The sequence below is a fragment of the Oculina patagonica genome, chromosome 3, assembly GCF_052425735.1.
Source record: "Oculina patagonica isolate OP01 chromosome 3, crgOcupat, whole genome shotgun sequence".
NCBI classification, from domain to species: domain Eukaryota; kingdom Metazoa; phylum Cnidaria; class Anthozoa; order Scleractinia; family Oculinidae; genus Oculina; species Oculina patagonica.
The window spans coordinates 21,447,865-21,467,893 of NC_135760.1; the positions used below are offsets into that span (position 1 = coordinate 21,447,865).

At 40.9% G+C, this 20,029-nt stretch overlaps 2 protein-coding genes across 2 annotated transcripts in view; both read right to left on the minus strand.

Annotated features, from left to right (window-relative positions):
* LOC144645252 (putative E3 ubiquitin-protein ligase HECTD4) overlaps positions 1-20,029 on the minus strand; it is a 64,795-nt gene that overhangs the window by 35,538 nt on the left and 9,228 nt on the right. Inside the window, exons 9-28 of the mRNA XM_078504739.1 lie at positions 19,229-19,349; positions 18,295-18,396; positions 17,994-18,065; positions 17,311-17,532; positions 16,271-16,510; positions 15,072-15,296; positions 14,491-14,651; positions 13,803-13,969; positions 12,651-12,982; positions 12,414-12,502; positions 11,975-12,189; positions 10,697-10,962; positions 9,860-10,029; positions 8,863-9,173; positions 8,147-8,306; positions 7,055-7,486; positions 5,845-6,123; positions 4,664-5,027; positions 2,299-2,454; positions 408-577 (exon numbers count right to left, since the gene is read on the minus strand). Coding sequence (XP_078360865.1) covers positions 408-577; positions 2,299-2,454; positions 4,664-5,027; positions 5,845-6,123; positions 7,055-7,486; positions 8,147-8,306; positions 8,863-9,173; positions 9,860-10,029; positions 10,697-10,962; positions 11,975-12,189; positions 12,414-12,502; positions 12,651-12,982; positions 13,803-13,969; positions 14,491-14,651; positions 15,072-15,296; positions 16,271-16,510; positions 17,311-17,532; positions 17,994-18,065; positions 18,295-18,396; positions 19,229-19,349 — 4,254 coding nt within the window. The remainder of the gene's footprint in view (positions 1-407; positions 578-2,298; positions 2,455-4,663; positions 5,028-5,844; positions 6,124-7,054; positions 7,487-8,146; positions 8,307-8,862; positions 9,174-9,859; positions 10,030-10,696; positions 10,963-11,974; positions 12,190-12,413; positions 12,503-12,650; positions 12,983-13,802; positions 13,970-14,490; positions 14,652-15,071; positions 15,297-16,270; positions 16,511-17,310; positions 17,533-17,993; positions 18,066-18,294; positions 18,397-19,228; positions 19,350-20,029) is intronic.
* LOC144645296 (heterogeneous nuclear ribonucleoprotein L-like) overlaps positions 10,405-20,029 on the minus strand; it is a 103,164-nt gene continuing 93,539 nt past the window's right edge. The window contains exon 23 of the transcript XR_013569258.1: positions 10,405-10,417. The gene's annotated coding sequence lies outside the window, so the exon portion shown is untranslated. The remainder of the gene's footprint in view (positions 10,418-20,029) is intronic.

Consider the following 20,029-nt stretch of genomic DNA (forward strand, 5'->3'; position numbering starts at 1 on the left):
GCTGAGACAGGCAACACTTCTAGGGTGCTAAAAGGTAACCGTAGATACACTATACAATGCTTGGTCAAGGTATACCCTGAAAATCACGTGAGCTATTTGATTCCTCAGTCCCCACAAGGGCTTATCCAATGACGTGTTTCAGCGTCAGGAATCAACTGAAAGCTGTGACGGACGCGGCACATTTTGGCGGGAAAACACTATTGTCGTTGAATACCGCTGTGACGGATGCGGCACATTTTCGCGGGAAAACACTGTTGTCGTGGAATACCGCTGAACATGCAACGGCTATTCAGCCTTATGATTGGATGTATGCTATGATACATGATAAAAGCCTTCCACGCATCAAAAAGATGATACGCTTTTGCTTTTATCCATAACCCAAGTCCCAATTCACTTCAAATACTTACCTTGTTTTGATTTCTGCCAGTATACGTGCTGTCGGTGATGGTGTAATAATGTTTTCGCTCTCGTCCCCCTCGGAAGGCGGCGGATCGAGTAATGTTTCTTTCGAAGTTAAAATTGAAATCAATGCAGCAACAGCTTGTTCACCCATGGACAGTTCACTTAGATACACCACCTGCAAATAGAGAATAAAATTTAATACTGGTTTGATTTTGTTGAACAGTACTCAACAAATGACAGATTAGAGCACAAACAAGTTACAGCGTCTTTCAATAACACGTGAAATCTGAAGTTTTAAACTCGACTTACGATTGCGTTTTTCGCTGAGTGTTGTCAGTCATAATTATGGCAACAGCCAACTAACCTCGAGAAACAGAAACAAACGAAATGGATCGAAATCTACCAATAATCACAACCGCTTGACGTGTTTTTTTTTTTAACCGCTTGACGTGAAACTCTGTTTCCTGAGAGGCCCGCTTACATGCTTGACGGCAGCGAAAAACATAAACCGTTGATTCAGTGGAGGTCGCGTGTTATTGACTTGACAGGCTTAGAAATAGTTGAGTGCTCGTTCTAATATGGTATATCTTAAAAAACACGGTACGCAAAAAGATGGCGACTGGAACATTTACCCATTATTCTAAGCGCACGAAAAACCTAAGAACGCTTATCAAAATGCACATAAAAGTTTTTAAAACTTTAAACTTAGCATACGCGATGTCGTTAGTACGGGGACAAATTTCCGGGGAAAATATGGCTTTCTATGATTCTATTGGATATGTTAGGTTCGCAAAGTATTGTGGTAAAATGTACAGCCGCCATCTTTTTTCTTACGGTGGACTGTTTAAGTTCGTCGCTCGTAATATAACTCCATCTTTTTCCTATAACAATCATCTTTTTAGGCTTCGTGAGATTTTTTTATAACTTAAAAAGTAATGTTGTAATCGTAAGAAAATGTCTATGTATTGCGTGACATAGCTTCATTAATTTCAGTCAAACAAGTCACGGATACCGTATTTACTCGATTAAGCGCCGCCCCCGAATAAGCGCCGCCCTCGAATAAGCGCCGCATTTAGGACAAAAAAGTTAATAAGCGTCGCCCCCGAAAAAGCGCGCAGTCCCGATGCGGTGCTCGTTCGAGGAATTCCGTTTAACTTAAAGCAGCACTACAAAACAACTCTTAAACAAATTCGGACATTTCATTCCATCAAAAGCAATGTTTTGCAGTTCAAAGAGATTGTTTTACCGCTCGCCAATTAGTTTTCTATCCAACATTCTTACAATACGTTGTTCTGTAAATGTTGTAAAGGCCGCGAACTTTGTTAGGACAGCTGGCGCCACTTCTCTCTTGAGCAAGGGACGAATACTGACGATCAAAAGACGATATTTTCAATTACTGTAAAAGATTAAATTCTTTGTGGGACCAAATTTTAAATAAGCGCCGCCCTCGAATAAGTGCCGCACTTGAGGCGCGAAATATTTAATAAGCGCCGCGGTGCTTATTCGAGTAAATACGGTAGGACAGTTCGTCCAGGGAGATGCATAACATGCACACAGCGGTCAAACGCAAAAATTGACGTCACATCCGGTCTTTGCCGCCTCGAACTTTTGACTCGAAAGCGGGCAAACTTTTGCAAGAAATTGTTAAAGAAATGGTACGGTGAAAGAACAGTTCAAGCTTGGACACTCAGTGGAGATGAATTATCCAATTTCCAATCCATAAGCGGCGTATAAACCTTAACTTTCCAGGGACGGCGTTAACTTTTGGGTTTAAAGCGAAAGTTTTCGGAAAATTTAAGACGTTGTATGGAGAAGTTTGGCGGGAATTGCACAGGAACTGCGCACGCGCGCGGCGTTTGACCGCTGTGTGCATAACATGAGAACCTAGCAATGTACCTGAGTATTAGCAACTTTAAGCCGTGCCAGTGGTATCTCCTGTACCCAGTCACTGTATGTCTCCCCTCCCTTGTGTAGTAACACTGTGGCGACACCCTGCCTGTCCGACACACTAATCACTTCACCAGTTGTACGGACCATGTCTTCTCCACAAATCTGTCAAAACCGAACAAGAACCAATTTAATTGAAAAACAAGTTAAAATAATGCTCAGCTCGACAAACAGAATCTTAAATTCTCACTTACTTGAGCTTAAGGACGTTCGCGCTAATTGTTTATGCGCATCCTTACTGCGCACGTAATTCATGTTGCAACTTCACGCCACGCCATGCATCGAGCGCGCGCGCTGAAGAAATTTTCTAAGCACATATAGGGCTGGTAGTCGTCGCGTTAACTTTGCTTGCAATTAACTCTCTTAGATGCTCGGTGACCCCCACATTTTTTTTAAACGGATCACTTTTGTTGACGATTATCTACGTTTTGCGAAAAAATGATAAAAAAATCTATCGATTAAAAGTTCGATTTTTTTTGTCCCACGTACGTTCGAATGCCTCTGTTTGAGCTTTTCGTTTTGCTGTACGACGGTTTCAAATACCGCTTTCAGGGTTAAGTCTTACAAAAGGTTGGAAACACTAGAATTTTTTTTACACAAAAAACCACTTCTACAAAATATGACTAAGATTATTTGCCTCTCTTTTCTCATCTTCAATATTTTTAACTATAAATCCTGTAAGCCATGTTAAATTGCGTGCGCCATTTTTTCAGAATCAGGGTAGTTTTCCACACGCTTTATCTCTGAAACGAAGTCAGTGACCCTCGCATTTTTTTGCATTTCTGACACAAGTAACTTATTATCTGACTGCCGTAAAAATTTTAAAAAAATCTATCGACTAGAAAATTTTCGCGCGAACGTCCTTAAATTTACAGTCGACTCCCGATAACTCGAACCCTCGCTAACTCGAACCTCGCGCTAACTCGAACCAAAACCGATTTCCCCTGGATTTCCGTTATATATTTACTGTAATTTTACCCTCGGTAACTCGAACCTCCCGCTAACTCGAACCGATTTTTGTTTCCCTTCAGGTCATTTTCTATAGAATTTTACCCTCGATAACTCGAACCATGTTTGTCAATACCTGACAGGTCAAAACAAACAATGTACTGTAGTCCAAAACGTTGAATTAATTTTCAAATAAAAACGTGCACGAGTCAGAGCCGTCCCCGAAACGCCCCTCAAAACACGAAATGTGCCACGCCATTGACGTGCTACAGACGTTCAGTTTGTTTGTGGAGGTTGATACTGATTCTTTTAAATCCAACCTTAGAAAACTTTAAAGGATTATCGTCAGGATTAATTAACTGACCATTTCTCGAAAAAATAAATCGCATAAACTCTGCAGTAAGGGGGTAAGGGGTACCTGGTAAACTTAACTTAACCCTGCAACGTTCGCAGCTGATTTGATTTGTTTTACGTTACGTTACGTTGTGGCTTATACAGTGATTTAGAAATATATCGTTCCTTTTTCTTTTGGCTTCTCTATACTCTAATTAAATTTGTTTAAAATGTACACTGGTATACATTGTATGAATAGAAAATCAGTAAACACCGTTTTTTCCTTATTTCCGGTCATTTGTTTTCAACTTTCAATAACTCGAACTCCCGATAACTCGAACCATTTTCAATTTCCCTTGAAGGTTCGAGTTACCGGGATATTAAATCGAATGATAATAGAATTCACATTTACATTTTCCCCTTCGGCCCAACGAAATGGTTTCTTAAATGATGGCGCATCCAATCGTAATCCGTGTGAGTCTACCCATTCTAAGGCATCTTTGGTTGTTCATTTTGTTGTTGTTGTTGTTTTACCTTATTTAGCTGATATTAAGAGGTTTCTTCGAATCAAACCGTTTAAAATAGACGACTTACCGTATTTATTCGATTAAGCGCCCAACCTCGAATAAGCGCCCACCCTGAAGGTAGGAAAAGTTAATAAGCGCCCAGCCTCGAATAAGCGCCCACCCCCCACGCCACAAAAAACTGAAGTGCACAAGAGGAGTATTGATAATTGAAATTGACTAAGAACTTTTAAGGAGATTTCCCCCATGACCGAGTTTTCTTAGTATTTTACAGAAACTTTCAAGAACAGTTAAAATTCTGCTTTGGTACACCTTTATGTTGTGTTTTTTTTTCTATCGTTTTGTTACAAAAATAAACTTACTATTTGCTGAAAATCGTAAAAAATTAATAAGCGCCCAGCCTCGAATAAGCGCCCACTCTCAAGGTCCAAAAATTTAATAAGCGCCCAGGGCGCTTAATCGAATAAATACGGTATACCGTCCAGAGCTCTTTTGAAGAAGTGTTTTACCTGAACTGTGCATCCAGAGTGAACGCTCTGGCGAAAACCACCCAAGGCACACAAAGACGCCATAACGTTCCTAGCCTTGAAAAACCAATCGCCTTCATTAGAAATCTCTCCATCTTCTTCAGGCTCCTGTTCCTCAGTGGCCGCCTTGTCCCCTCCCAACAAGAACCTTCCTTCCGCCTCCAAGGTCCTCATCAGGTCAGGCACATAATCCAGCGCCTCGCAGAGCACATCTCGCACAGCAGAGGCCCATATCTTGGCGGTCTCAGAAGCAGAGGACGCCAGGAGCCCGTGCAACAAAGAGATCACTTCAGAAGCCATGGTGTGAGCCACTTGACCGCTTATAAAAGGACGGCTGCTTTCAGTTCTAGGAGAAAAAAACCATTAACTACGATTTTAACAACATGAACATAGATAACCCAGCAATAATGAGTTGATTTTGCAGAAAGCACTCGACAAATGATTATGGAATGGATTGGAATGGAAACAAGAAAGGCTTACTATGCTAAGGATGGAAATGGATTACAATTTAGACAAACTGAGAAACGTGAGGTTTCCCTTTTCATGTTTGCCTTTGATTTCTTTGAACTGCTCAATCTTGTGTTAATGATGTGGAATTCTTCGTAGCCCTCTCATGATTTTAGCGTTTACTTTATTAATTTATAGTGATGCAACACTTGACGAGTTCAAATACCCGTTGTTAGCCAAAGGCCAACATTTACTCCAGTTTTTCTGAAAAAACAAGGTATTTCAGCAATAACCGTGATTGGTTCTTTCGCTTTCGTTGATCTAGCAAAAGTAACTTCTACCTCCCGGGACGTGCTTAAAATCCAATCTGTTTGTACGTGACACAGTTCATGTTATGTCTATTTGATGGCAAACTCTTCGGGCAGGAATACAAACCCTTGAATTCCTGCCCGATTAAAAACGCGCGCCCATGAACTTGCCACAGTTTTCACCTCTTGCCCGTTTTAATGCTGTCTCAATACACGTCAACAATCACATATCAGTAATACAGGGCTCGATTCTTATTGTCCAATCAGTGACTTGAACGAGCACTCCAGAAGGTATCACGACAGCTTGACACGTCAGCTTATCACCACAAGGACACGCCACGTTACATAGTAACATACCAGTAGCATATCCTAATCAAATAAAAGGGTTTAACAAAAGGAAAGACAAACCTGGACAGACGACTGTTGCGTGCTTTACACAGGCTCTCTGGATCTCCTGATCCCTCAGGTGATCTTCCTTCCTCTCCGTCTCCTTCCAGCAGGCCAACAGGCCCCACACTGACTACAAGTCCTGTCTGGGCCCAGTGCGCCGCTTTCTTTAGACATACTGATAAGGTGTCAGTGAGAAGAACCCCTCGCCCGTACTCAGTCAGCTCTCGGTCGAGTTTAATCGCGCGCTCCATCTCGGAACCTTGTCCCACGCGAAAGATGAATGGCGTACCGTTCGTACTGAGAAAAGACAAAAATAAATGGTTTTACAATCCTTGTGATGTCTTTGCACATTCATTTTACCACCCACAACTTAACAGCAAGACAAAGGTAAGCCTGTCATCCATGGGTATCGCCCAAACAGGCATTTAACTGACGAAACTGTTCACATTTTCTGTCCAATTCAACTGAACAGCTATTACACGCATTCATTACTCCTTTGCTAGTTATTCGCGGACTTGGAACATTCCAAAGCGCAAAAAAGTAAATCTCCTAATCGGTTGGTATATATTTCCTTGACGTAATATATCAAACACAAGAGACGGTGTTTCATCGGGATATCCAAACACCGGAAAGAGAGTTGAAAATATGAAGCACAGCGGAGTATTTTTGACGAAATTCGAGGTGTTTGGAAAGGGGATGAAACAATGCCTCGAGTGTTTGATAAATCTTCTCAATCAAAACAATAACGGAGTAAACGGAGAAATAAAATCGTAAAAATCTATGCTAATTAAGACCGGGTATCCAAACCGCCTTCACGGCTATGATTTTCTTTGTTTTGATGAATTATTAATGAGTTTAAGAATGTGGGGATACATCATAGAGCATTTTTGATTTGAGTGTGTAAAACCAAAACCAAATTTTTTGGCCTTAACCGCCAAAAAAAAAGGGAAAAGGGGGGAAAAGGGGGGGGGGGTTTTTTTTAAAAGGGGGGGATAAAAAAAAAAAAAAAAAAAAAAAATAACAATATTCCCCATCGGGTGATTTTCTTTTTTTCTCATCACTTGCCTGCTTGAATTTATTGTATGAGAAATTTGATGCTTATCACTATTAGGAATTAAATGGTTGAAATAAGGACTGAGGTTGGATCCGTGTAACATGTGGCACAAAAGCACCCAGGCTAGTAAAACAACTACAAAGATAAAACAGACAGCTTATTTTGACGTCGTACCTCAGTACTTTCTGAACAACTTCATGCGCTGGTTGGTCATCTCTTTTGTGTAAATACAAGCACATCATGTCGCCGCTTTTTTCACTGCTCTCACTCTCGTCAAGCTCCTCGGCATCATCCTCGAGTTCCTCGTCACTCCCCGAGTCCACAGAAGGCAGCACAAAGTCACCCAGCTTGGCAAGCAGCAGTTTAGCCACTCTGAACACGGAGCTGCCCCCATGGTGCGCCCCGTGTTTCTCGCCCAAGTAATGCCTTACAGAGGGAGGTAAGGTCACCTCCTGGCAATTTTTGGCGCTCATCAGCGGTAAGGCTGAGCGGCAGAGCTTGAGTACGATCAGTACTAGTTTAGGAGGGGCACGACGGTCCAGGAGTAGAGACAGGAGAGTGGAGATGGTGCGAGGCTCGCGGAGAATTCCTTCTCCAAGTTTGCTCCTAATGATAAGAGGGAAAAAAATAAAACAACATATGAACAAATACACTATGAAACTAAAGTTATTGACATAACTGGGAAAGCCTAACACTTTGTTCCAGAACTGCTTATTGCTATCTAATCGCTCTTTACAATCTTGGCTTGTTTCCGGCAGTACAAACAACTAAGACAAAGACGGTGGTAGTCCCTTTATAGCCTGACTTTCAAAAGTAAAGTAATGGTTTGCGTTTGCTAAGGTCTCTAGCTGGTTTATAGAACAAGAAAACCCTTGAAATGAAGATTTTGTCGGTTTTGCTGTGTTGTCTTTTAAGCCAATCAGACTTTAATACCGGTTGCATCAAAATCAATCTTGTTTCAGCTTTGACATCAGAAAACAAACGTTTTCCTTCAATTCGCAAGCTCAATTCTTTTCACGCTAAAGAGACCTCTGAGATTCGATCCAAAAAAATTGCATGCCGATGGCCTAGCTCTACAGAGATCCGTGTAGTTAACAAAGAAGTATGTTTACACACGGCTACTTCAGCTTAAGCTCTTGACTGATCGCCTAGTTTTGCTTTGAGCTCGTTTCGGTTTATAATACTATTTAAAGGTGTAGAGCTTTGCTATATGAGTACCGTACTTTGCTTTGAGTGTGCAAAAGCATTTTATAAACTGCAGTTCACCTGCTGATGCCGTGCAACAGTTCCATAACGTACTGCAGCGCGTCTCTGGCGGACACACCATCCTTGCGACTTTCCTCTAACACACAGTTCAGGTAGTTTGACAACAGACTGGACACCTGATGAGCCAAACCCGACCACTCAATTGCACCAGCACAGTAATCTGACCAAAGAAACAACAGCGATTGAACAGTTAAACTTAAATACCCACACTGAGCTCAGGAACTTGACTCTTCTTACATTTCTACTTTTCAATAGTCATTTACAATGTTCTTTTTTTCTCTTCTGCAAACTCTTGTATCCTTTACAAATTTCAACTCCGCTGTAAATTTTTAAATTCTTAAAGGCTTACACGTATGGCATTACAATCATAGTCTACAACAAGTGAAATCTTTTTCAAGCTTTCTAGCTCGTCACGCTGAGGGAATCTACGTTTTGTAGCATGAAGCGGCAAAGTATTGCTACTCTCCCTACACGATGGGATGCTAGTCCATCGCAAGGACCCTCCCCCCCGTATTCTGTTGCGTTGCCCTATCAATGTAGAGGCCTGAGTGTAGAGAGACATCACGTGAACATAAACGAATCTAAACGCAGACAGAGTCCATCGCTTTAACAACAAATCCTTCGTGCCTCCACTACCAGACTAAAGTCTTTTTGCCCCCCTCCCCACCTCAAAAACAACCACGCAAAATTTTCCTTGAATACAGTCCACATCTAACCTTTATCATTCTCCCATTTCACTATCCGATCCAAGAGTACTTGAAAGCCAGCCCAAGCCATGGCCGATAGATTAACAGATGTGGCACTCTTCTCGCTTCTCAAAGAACACAGTTTGTCCAACAGATACACAAGACTACTTCTCATAACGCAGCGCTCTTCATGCCAGGAGAATGGGCAGACAGAGAGCACCAAAACGCTATCACGGTACACTGTGGGCTCAGAGGATGTCCGCTGGACCACTGCTTGCACTACAGCCGAGAACATGTCACGCACTTCTCGCACCATGCCTCCGCACTTGAGCTCTTCAGTCCTGGGGTAGAAATAAAAATGAGAAATGTGAGATGGGAACCATTCTCTTCCCCAGAACCGCTTGTCCTCTTAGCAGGCGAAGCCTGTGCACGGGAAACAAGAGTTCTGGGGACACATGATTAGATCATCTGGATTTTAACAAAAGAAGCAGCCAATCAAATGAACCGTTTTAAAATCCCTTTGTTTTACGAGAGTTTAAAACGGTTGATTTGATTGGCTAGATTTGAAACTCCCTTTGTTAAAATACAGCCAATCAAATTATGTGTCCCCAGAGCCACTTGTTTCTCGAGTACAGGCTCAGCCGGCTAAGGGGGACAAGCGGCTCTGGGACGAAAATGAGATGGGCACACAAAGCCAGGGCCGTAACCAGACATTTGCTCTACCGACGAGGCAAAATCTTGCTAGGGGGTTCTGGGGGCATGCCCTTCAGAAAATTTTGAAATCTGGAAGCTCTTAAACTCTTTCTTCTTGAGGTATTTCTTGAGAATAACAAAATCTTGTTCAACTCGGGATTAATTTCCCAACAAAACATATTTTGGTTTTAATTTTAGGTTAAAATCTAGACGAGGCAAGTGCCTCGTCTTGCCTCTTGCTAGTTACGGCCCTGAAAGCACCTTTACAGCTGACATTGACAAAAAATATGAACGGACAATTCCAAAAGAAACAAAAACAGGAATAAAGACTAACCTTGGTCCTTGTGCGAGAATTGACGCCACAGCAGAGAGTAGGTGAGGCACATGAGTTCCAATTCGAGAACAAACTGTCACCAGTTCTATCATACATTGAAGAGCTTGAACTCGATCCAGACCTCGCTCATTACGGACGCGAGCTGCAGCAAGAAAACTGGAGCAAGTCACCTAGCGAAATAAATTATAGAGAAGACAAAAACAACATCAGAAAACGGAATTCAAAAGAAATACAATTTCTTAACGTAAAGTCAACAATTTGGGTCTACAAGTTAGCCATAAAAGCACGTGACTTTTAGAACATCTTGGGCTTACCTATAAAAACGAGTTAATTTTTATACTCCAAGCGAATGTCTAACTACTTAGCTTTCGTTTTACTTCACGTTCCTCGGATAAATTTAAAACTCAAATGCACAAGAGGTTATGTAAAGTGCACTTTCACTGTTGAAAAAGTTCGGTCGTTTAAATGTTCTTTTACAGCAACTTTCAGTGTTTTTAACAACACAAGTTCTATTACCGAATACAAATTAGATTTTTAAACTTATCTTTTTACAGTCAACTCTCATTATAACGGACACCTTCGGTCGGGACCACGATTTGAGAGGAAGTCCGTAGTAACGGGAGTTATTTTCAGTGACCCTTATTCACCAGGACTTCAACTCCTGTCCGTAATAACTGGGTGTCCGCAAGGCGAGAGTTGAATGTAAACTTTAAGACATTTTTTTTATTAGCAACTTCAAACTTCATTGCCTAATCTTTTTAAAACCGAGCTTTCAATTCGGGTTGTGGCTTACCTAAAGACAATGCCTGCGACTTACACACTAGCATCCCTACTTACAGCTTTATCGGGATCACTGCCAATAAAAGTGAAAATCTCGGCCACAGTTGAAACAAAAGTCCTGACATTCACATCAGAATCCGTCTGATCTTCAGCAGAACACCGACTGTGTTTCTTCTGTACATTTGTTCTCCAGCGCTGTAACCTGCGCACGTCATGTATGCCTTCCTGAACTGTCGTCGACTGATCTAACGTGGACGGTGCAGACAAAGAGCGACTGAGGACTGGTGATGAAGGAGCGTGGAGCTGATTAAAGGAGGCCGTTGCTAAGAAAAACGTAAGCAAATAAGGCTGAATTTTGTGACGGACAGGAAGGCTGGACAGTAAAAGAACGTAACACAACAGTAACAAGAGATATACCCGAACAGCAGGTTGTGATTAGTGAGATCTGAACGCAAGATTTGTGTAAATACGACTTTTATTAAAGTGATGTGTGCATTAACTTTTTCCACTGAAATCGTGGCCGTTGAATCACATTGGGGAAAAACATTTCTTCTTTATTTCGTGTGATATGGTTTCCTTAAAGATGATTTCCAGTCCGTACTGCGGAGACTCAGGGTTTGTTTTCATTTTTGTTTTGAATTCGTTGAAACGTTACACTTCGGTGATAGCGTACATGAAGTTTTTTAGTTCGCCATTACGGATCGTTTGAAATACCGTCCAGCTTCTTTTACTCGTTATTATTGTTTTGCAAGGATATCTGGCGTTAATAATGAAGAAAAAGGTAAGTTTTGTCCCGGAATTTTTATTTTTGCTAGTAAACATTCTTCTGTTTGTGAGACTCACAAACATTGCAGGCGGAGATTGCGCAGTACGGACTGGAAATCATCCTTAACAGAGAGCTAACGCTCAGCAGCAATCTGCAGAGCTAACTCTCGAACAAATTCTGTTGCGATTACTCATTCCTGACGACAGATTCACTGGAGAAAAATTGAGACGGATTTATGATTTACGAACGATTAACTTGAGAAATTTTTACGCTGAAGTTTTCGACTTCTTTCATAATGGCTATCTTTGTTGCAGTCTTATAAACTTTTTTATTATCCACAGCTGACGAAAGACGAGGGGAAAAGGGACAACTCTTAAACTTAAAAAACCGTAGCTTCCTACTAAGACATCTCTTTTGATTTATCATGCGATCTTTCCTTGCAGAGATGGCGTGACAAGCACAAAGAATGTCTAACAAAACCACCATGTTGTGATTGTTTGGTTCGTCACGCAATCCGTCCTCCCAGATTGCGTGACGAGCCCAAAGAATGGCTAAAGAAAACTACGTACCGTGTTGTGATTGTGGTCCATGATCTGGTGTAAAACTGCTATGAGAGATGCTTCTCTCTGGAGCGGCTTTACTACCACTGGACTCAATTGTCACGTTACACAGTAGCTCTGCACACTCCATGATGGAAAACAGAAACTTCTTGGTAACTGGCATCAGGTCCAATGCGTTTTCGATTTCTTGCCGTTCTCCCTTAGTTTCTGTTTCCAGACGCTCTCTAGAGGGATGGCAGACAAGGAAGTTACAAGAAGAAGTTGAATAAAATGCTTGATGTTCTTATCTTCCCTCGATGTATTTTATTTAATTCTTTTATCTCCAGCAGTGACTAATTTCTAACGTTTGTTTAAATGATTTCAAATAGGTCAAACAGTCTACAAAGCAAGTTAAAACCTTCGGTGAAATGATGTATTATTTTAAATAAAAACATAGCATTACACTCACATGAGTTTGCCCACAGATTGCTCCTGTTCTATTGGGTCGAACTCGACATTTTTCAGTGAGCACAACAATTCGAGTTCCTTGCTCTTGGCCTGTAAAACAAGAAAATACTGAGAAAAGGAACAAAAAAAGGTCCTGTAAGCTCGAGAAAATGACGGTCACCCTGGGTACGTTTAACTCTCTTTGGGTGCCTTTGACATATCCACACAGCCAAACATAAAAGTGGATAAAAGCAAGTACCTCTTGCAAGTGGAAGTCATTGAAGAAGGCAGCGCTCGGCTGCAGGGTTCCTTCCCGCACATCATCCAGCTCATGAGCCCATTTCTGTTCCATCTCAGCCATGGTCTGCAGCTGTCGTATCAAACCATTCAGCCGGCTGAACACTTCCTTCATCACACTGCATAGGTATCTGTACTCCTCACCCTCTACCTCTGTCGCCTGTAGAAGCTCCAGTCCGTGCACAGTCTTGGTAAGTCCCAAGTGGTTGATGACGCACCTCAGTACCACCTCCTCGATGGCTTCGGGTTGGAGGGCCTGTCGCAGGCTGGGACGCAGGGTGGGGGGTGGTACACCTTAGTAGAAGCAATAACACACGAAATGTTATTTTCTCGATTACTGAACCTGCCGAGGATCTCAAAGTTTTCTCTCTTATTTTCCCTCTCTACCGTTTTCTATCTGCTCCACGTTTCGGGCTCTCACGTAATTGCAGGGTTTGACAACATGACCTAACCATTTCCAACAGCTTGCTCACTGACGCTTTTTAACTCAATTTTTGTTCCTAAAACAGGACTAATAGCCCAATTTCGATATATTTAAATTCAGCCTAAAACAATAGACCTCAGGACGAGGCTCCGGGGACCAAACTGTAGAGTTTGTGGGGTTTATTCCCCGGAGCCTCGTAGTGATGTCTATTGTTTTAAGCTGAATTTTAAAATATCGAAATTGGGCTATTACCAAGTAAAGCGAACCACGTGACTCCACACAGAGAGCAGACGGTATCCATGTTTTTGGCATCATTTCTCCTTATATTTGCCACACACAGCATTCGTACTCTTTTTCAGTTTTTGAAATTCCATGACTTTACATGACCTTTTCCATGACTTCTCAAAGTTTTCCATGACCTAAATTTGACCGATTTTTTTTTTGAAATTTTCAAACATTTCGGATTTCGGGTACGTTTTTACCCTTTTCTTCACAGAAAATAACCTGCCTAATTGATTTTGACCCGTACGAACCCTGCATACAGTTATTTTAATGTTAGGTCTAAGATTTTACATCAAGACAACATTGCCTTGTTGGTAAGTTTCTTTATTCCCAAGAAAAAATAACAGTTTCGACAAAGAGTTAAGAGTGTCAACAATATGCCTTTATTCCCACAAGCACGACACTTACCTGCTGTAGTTCTTAGACGTTTCAAAAGCTCAGGAGAAAGTTTGGAGCTTGTTTTAGACACGATACTGTCAAGACTTGTTGTAGAACCTCTATCGGACTCAACAGTAATGGTAATGCCAGAATTCCCTGATGCTGACATTGCTTCAGCACCAGTCGGCCATACACACCTGATAGAACAAAGGATATATACTGCAATTCTTGCCTGCAAGCAGTCCGTCTTTAGCTAGTCACACAGGAGAAAGCGTGACCTAAGTGGGGTGCCAAGTCACGCCTTCTTGCGTGACTCAAGTGGCTTAAAATTTGGAACAAAACTTCAGCCATTCGTTTCAGCACTGTACACTTTTCAACACCTTCAAGAGTAACTTCTTCAGTCAAAATGACGTCGTGGATTATACTTAAGAAGTTGCTAAGTAACTACCGAGCAAGTTTTTGATCAGAGATTATGAATTGGAAACGCTTTACGTGCTTTTACAAGGAAATCCCTAATCAATGCAGAACTGTAGCTATGTTCGAAGCACAACGTTTTAAAAGGCTGCAGAGACAAGTATTATTGTCTTTCTTCTATGATGTCCACAACCACGTAGCCGGCTACATGGAATTTAGTTCGAGTGGCAGGGTATTCTGCAGTTAATTTAAGCCCACAGAGGTTTATCTCAAAGGAAAAACCATTGTCAAAAGTGTTCCTTACCTTTGCAGTAGCTTGGAATCAAGCAAATGTTGACAGGCATCTTCTGCTTCAGTGTGAGCAGGGCCCTGGTACCTAACGTTCAGCAAGCTGTGTGTGAGAAAAGAGAGGCCTAGGCACAAGTCGTCAAAGAATGGTAGCTGGGAAGATTTTTCACAGTGCTCCTAAAAACGTAAAAAGAGAGAGATTTTTAAAAACTGTTAAATCATAATTCTAATGGCTCTCTAGCGTAGCAGTTGCTATTGTTTTGGGGGGCTAGGGGCATTTTTCCTGTTGTTTGTTCTGTTGTTTTCTCGAAGGGTAGCAAGCCATTCATGTGAGACTTTGCTAGAGCAGCTACATGACCCGTAGATGGAGTATAATAACATCCTAATTTGCTCCGACAAAGCGCTCACACTTGAAATGGTAGCTTTCCAAATTCACAAGTTGCTAATCAGCTGAGTGTTTAAATGGACCACAGACGCAGCCTAACAGCTCCTTCAGTGGAAACCTATCGCTTTCGTACATTACAAGAAACAGTACATTACAAAGGTAAATAAACCTTTGCACAAAATAACCCTTTCTGATGACGAAAAGTAACCTACCTTGGTGCTAACAATACAGCTAAATCCCCACACAGCACTGTCAGGTGTGTTACGCTCTCTTGTACTCTTCAACTGAAAAGATATAGTCACTGCATCACCTTCCACCTTAACGGCTTCCTTGGGCCAGCCCAGCCGTACCACTCCTCTGCCGCCAATACCGAACGAGTTGCCACCATACTCCGCTACTTTGCGACCACTGGTGGTCTTGCCAGCATACAGAATCACCTGAGGATAAGGGATTGGTTGATAACATCAGAGCGGTTTTTATTTGAGTGTCGTAAACCAAAACCAAAATAATCACTCTGGCCAATCAAAGGACACAGACAATCTTGTGAACCAATCAAAACTCCAAACACTGAAATACACGTAGACGACGCAAAGAGCGGGAAAACGTGTTTGAGCGATTTACGACTGGTTTTAGTTCTGATTGAATGATTGGATGAGAAAGTGGCGCGATTTTTTTAAACCCATCACTAAGCGTTGTAATGCAAAACCAAAGTAAATGCGATTTACTTTCGACACTCAAGTGAAAACCGATTATTAGCGAGTATGACAGTAGGGTGAGTATGAAAGTAGTATATAGGGCGAGAAAGAACTTGTTGGACAAAAGTGTTGGTATGAACTTGTTGGACAAAAGTGTTGCTGAAAGAACTTGTTGGACAAAAGTGTAAGTAGTTTACATACTGTTTGCATACTGCGCTATTTTTCGACCACTGGTGGTCTTGCCAGTATTCAAAATCACCTGGTGATGAGTGATTGGTTAAAGATAACAAAAGGTGTGTGTCAGATTTGCATGGGAATTTACATAATGATATATATGTAGCTCTAACAATAATGTGGCCAGGTCAAGACAAATAGGAAACGTTTATGTGATACCCTAATACATTGTACTAGCAAGTGGCAGGTTAGATTTGCCACAAGTCGACTCTTAAAACGGATTTTAAGAAAGTCTAGTGGCAAGTGGTTTTTAAAATTGCATTTTCAACCGGGGGGGGGGGGTGGGGCATTTCAAAGACTAGAAGAGGACTAGTCAACGTGACAACTTGGGAAAGGACGGCAAATTGAGTGCTTCCTTCACCTTTCCCTCTTTGCCTTCAAACGTCTACTTTCGCTTAACCAGATATCTTTCTTTTTCAAAAGCACTTGTTGTGTGGACAAAGCAATGGGCATCCCATAATGGTAACTCTGACCTGCCTTACCTTATCATAATCGTATTGCGTGGCACATCTTGGATCAAACTCGACGTACAAACAAGATGCCCCTGGAAGTACCACTGTTTTACAGCACTGACAGTCGTCTCTGACTGGATGAGGACTCTCCACTTTACGAGGGCTTGACCATGGTGACGGGACAGCAGGGGATGACAGAGAAGGCTTGCTGGTGGTGCCTTCAGCTGAATCCTCGCCAGGTGATTTCAATTCAGATATGAAGTAGGCCACCTGAAGAAAACAACGGCAGTGAGAAAGATGCAATGTTCATCATGTCACGAGCGTGGGACTATCCATCACCTCTCAAACAGGAGGTGGGCACCCTATCCACTTAGCTATGGAGAGACTTGGTGAGCAAGGCCATTTAAAAATTTACCATCTTTTTTTAATTTATCAATTTAACAACTGCACTAGTCAGGGCTATAGTTAGAAACGTGATGAAAGTCCACATACCATCTCTCAATGGTTACAGATTTCATTTTCGTAACTTATTTTCCGCAGGTTGGTTATGGACAGTTATACCTTAACAAATACAGAAATGGAAATCTTGAGCGCTATAGATTAGTAAAATAGTCAAGTTTGAAGTCCCAGAGTGAATTTGTTGTGGCAGTTTGAATCCTTGAAAAAAAAAAAAATTCTAAAGGGTTTGTTTGGAAAGAGGTACTGGAAAACAAGTACCAGAGAGTACTATCTTGCCAGCCCCCAAACTCCTTCACACAAAATCCTTTAAAAGTTACAAGCATTCAAACTGTCAAAACACCAATTTAACCCAAATCAGTTGTTCTTTTTTCAGTCCTCTTTTGGTTTAAAATAGTCATCCATCTATCAGTCACCTGCTGGCTTTAACTCTACTGACACATCTGACGAAGAAGCCAGTGGGGATGACGATGAGGGTTAAAAAAAACGAGGCAGCTAGAATGCAAACCACTAGTACGTAAACATTAGATACATGAAGGAACACTCTTCATTTCAAGACCAAAACAATGCATAAAGAGTTTTCACTACTAACAATATTTAGCTTTTCTTCTCACCCTTGTTGCAGTCACTGTTACATTAGTCACAGCTGGCAGAAAGCTCTTAGCTGTTGGCAATCTAAGACATTTCTCAGAAGACACAACTGATGCCAGTAATGGTAAAGTCTGTCCCACGAGTGTGGCCTTCATTACATGTTCCAGGCCTTCAACTCTTGATTTAATATCTCCTTTGTATTCCACTGACAGTTTGGAAAGAACTTCTAGAATTACATCAAGAATCTAGAAAGAATTTTTAACATAGGTATAATTAAAAAGTCGCTCATTAAAATCAGTTTGTTTAACTTGTACGACAAGTTATACAAAGTTTAATGTGTGTTGACATATAGGCCAAGACAATACTTGGCATTTCCCAAACTAAAGGATGAAAGAGGATTACGGTGCAATAAAAAGCCAAGGTTTTCTGCATTTTTGACTTTGGCTCAGATTTCTTTGAACTTTTTCAAAACTTTCTTTCAACATGCAAAACACTATAAATATTTTTTTTCTATACATACATTTATATATAGAAACTTCATAATCAGGAAACTGTATTTACTGCACTTTTGAGAAGATACCCAATGACAGTAACCTTTCAAGGCAGTGTAGCCTGCTTAATGAAGTGTTTAGCAGGATAACACCCAAGATATTGAACTAAACCAAAATATCATTATGAAAACGATAAGAATGGAGCCACAACATACCTCTTGACAAGCTTCTAAAATTTTCAATGACAACTTTTGACATTCAACTCGTTTCACCACGTCCTTAAAAACCTGAAATGAAAAGAGGAACTGATTAAGGAAGTGCTATCATGATTATAAAAGTAGTCAGTAAGCTATCTTTGCATGTTGCTTGAGAACTATATCACTAGCCTCCTATGATAAAGTATATAATTATCTAGTCAAGAAAGACTTTCCAGGTTATCACACATTTATTTCATAGGAAACATACCTCCTCACAGTTTTTTTGATCAGGAGGAAATTACGATTAAACTAAACAAACCTCATCAACTTTGACAGCTAACTCCTGTTCATCAGAAAGTACAACTTCTTTCCAGCTTGTGATGAAGACAGCTGTAAGATACTGCAGCACTGGAGAAAGGTCCTACGTAAAAAAAAAAAATTAAATAGTGAGTTCAAGGAGTGCATGCTAATTTAATATTATCCACCATTTCAGTCTCATGGTCAAAACAAATTATTCTCTTTATTTCTCTTTAGGAGGCAGCGTGGCCGAGTGGTTAGAGCGCTGGACTTGAAATCTGGAGGTCCCGGGTTCAGGTCCCGTTCTGACCACTATCTGGATTTGTTCTCGGTCATCCCGAGTTCAAATCCTCGGTCATGCTTGTAAATAGCCAACTGGTCTGCCTCCTGCCAGTTGGGATTTTTAACCATGTTATGTTTATTTAATATATTATATTTGTTCAGTATTTGTTTCATATACACGGCCCCACAAGCTTCTAGCTTTAAACACAAACCGTGTATAAATAAAGTTACTTTACCTTTACCTTTTTATCTTTTTACTCACTGTCATACTCATATATTTCTTTTAATGTTAGTTCTGAGATTTTAAACATGTAATAAAATAATTATTGCCCGTTACACTTCATGTACAACACTTTCCTCTTACATGCCCACAGCCAAATACAAAATAATGTTCAACAGTAGAGTGAATCCACATTAAATGACTAAAGAGATTTTGAAGGTTTTATCAGCAAATCACCCAGGTTACAGGGATAGAGAGGACACAAGGAAAAGCTCTGCCTGTAAGTACTGGGAATGGCTGGAAATGAAATGGCCTATAATCAACAAAATCCCATGTACTTATATCATTCACATGCAGGAAATCTCAGCAATAATGTGCATCCCCATTAGATGCCAGACCTTCAGTGTAATAAACTGTACACTGATTCTACAAAGGATCAATTATATTGACTAACTGGATGCTTGGCCACCAGTGATTGAAATTCCTCATCATCCATACTGCCGCATTGGAGGATCATATTACTGGACTCTTTGATGCATACTTTGAGAGCTGGGAACACCACATCTTCAGCCAGCCTAAAGGGGATCAACAAAATCAAGCAAAGCCCTTCACTAAGACCTGTTGTCATATAGTCTTTTACAGTATGTGCAGCAAAACAAGTCAGATCCAACCGGACGAGTAAAGAGGTGTCTTTCTACTCAACAAATCAAATTATATTAAAACAATTTTTGACTCCTCTTTGAATAAACCATAATTGAATACCAGAGAAGGAAATATGTTGGTAAGGCCAACAACTTGCTAACTGTGCTGAGAAGGCTCTTTGGGGAGCTATCAGGCTTGCTGTAGGCTTCGAGTCTACAAGTGTAAGGCTTCAAGTTGCCCTGATCTTGTTTTACCTTGCTCTGATAGTTTTTCTTGACATGTTGGTTTTTGGAACAGTTTCTTCTCTTAAGGTCATTGCCCTGTATTGCATTGCGCATCCTTTCTGCACAGAATTACACGTGTAATTAGCTCGCGCACATAAACAAAATGGGGGCTTTTTCTATGCAGCTTAGTCCGCGAGAAAAATAAATCGTCTCTTTCTCGTAAACGAGAATGGTGACCTATCAATCTTTAATCATATTATGTGTGTAGCGATCACGTTCTTTCTGTAAAATGAAAACAGATCAATTCCTATGTAAAATAAATTATAACTGGAAATGCGTACTTTGACAGTACTCGCAACGGAATTATTAAGGAATTATGCAGGATATAC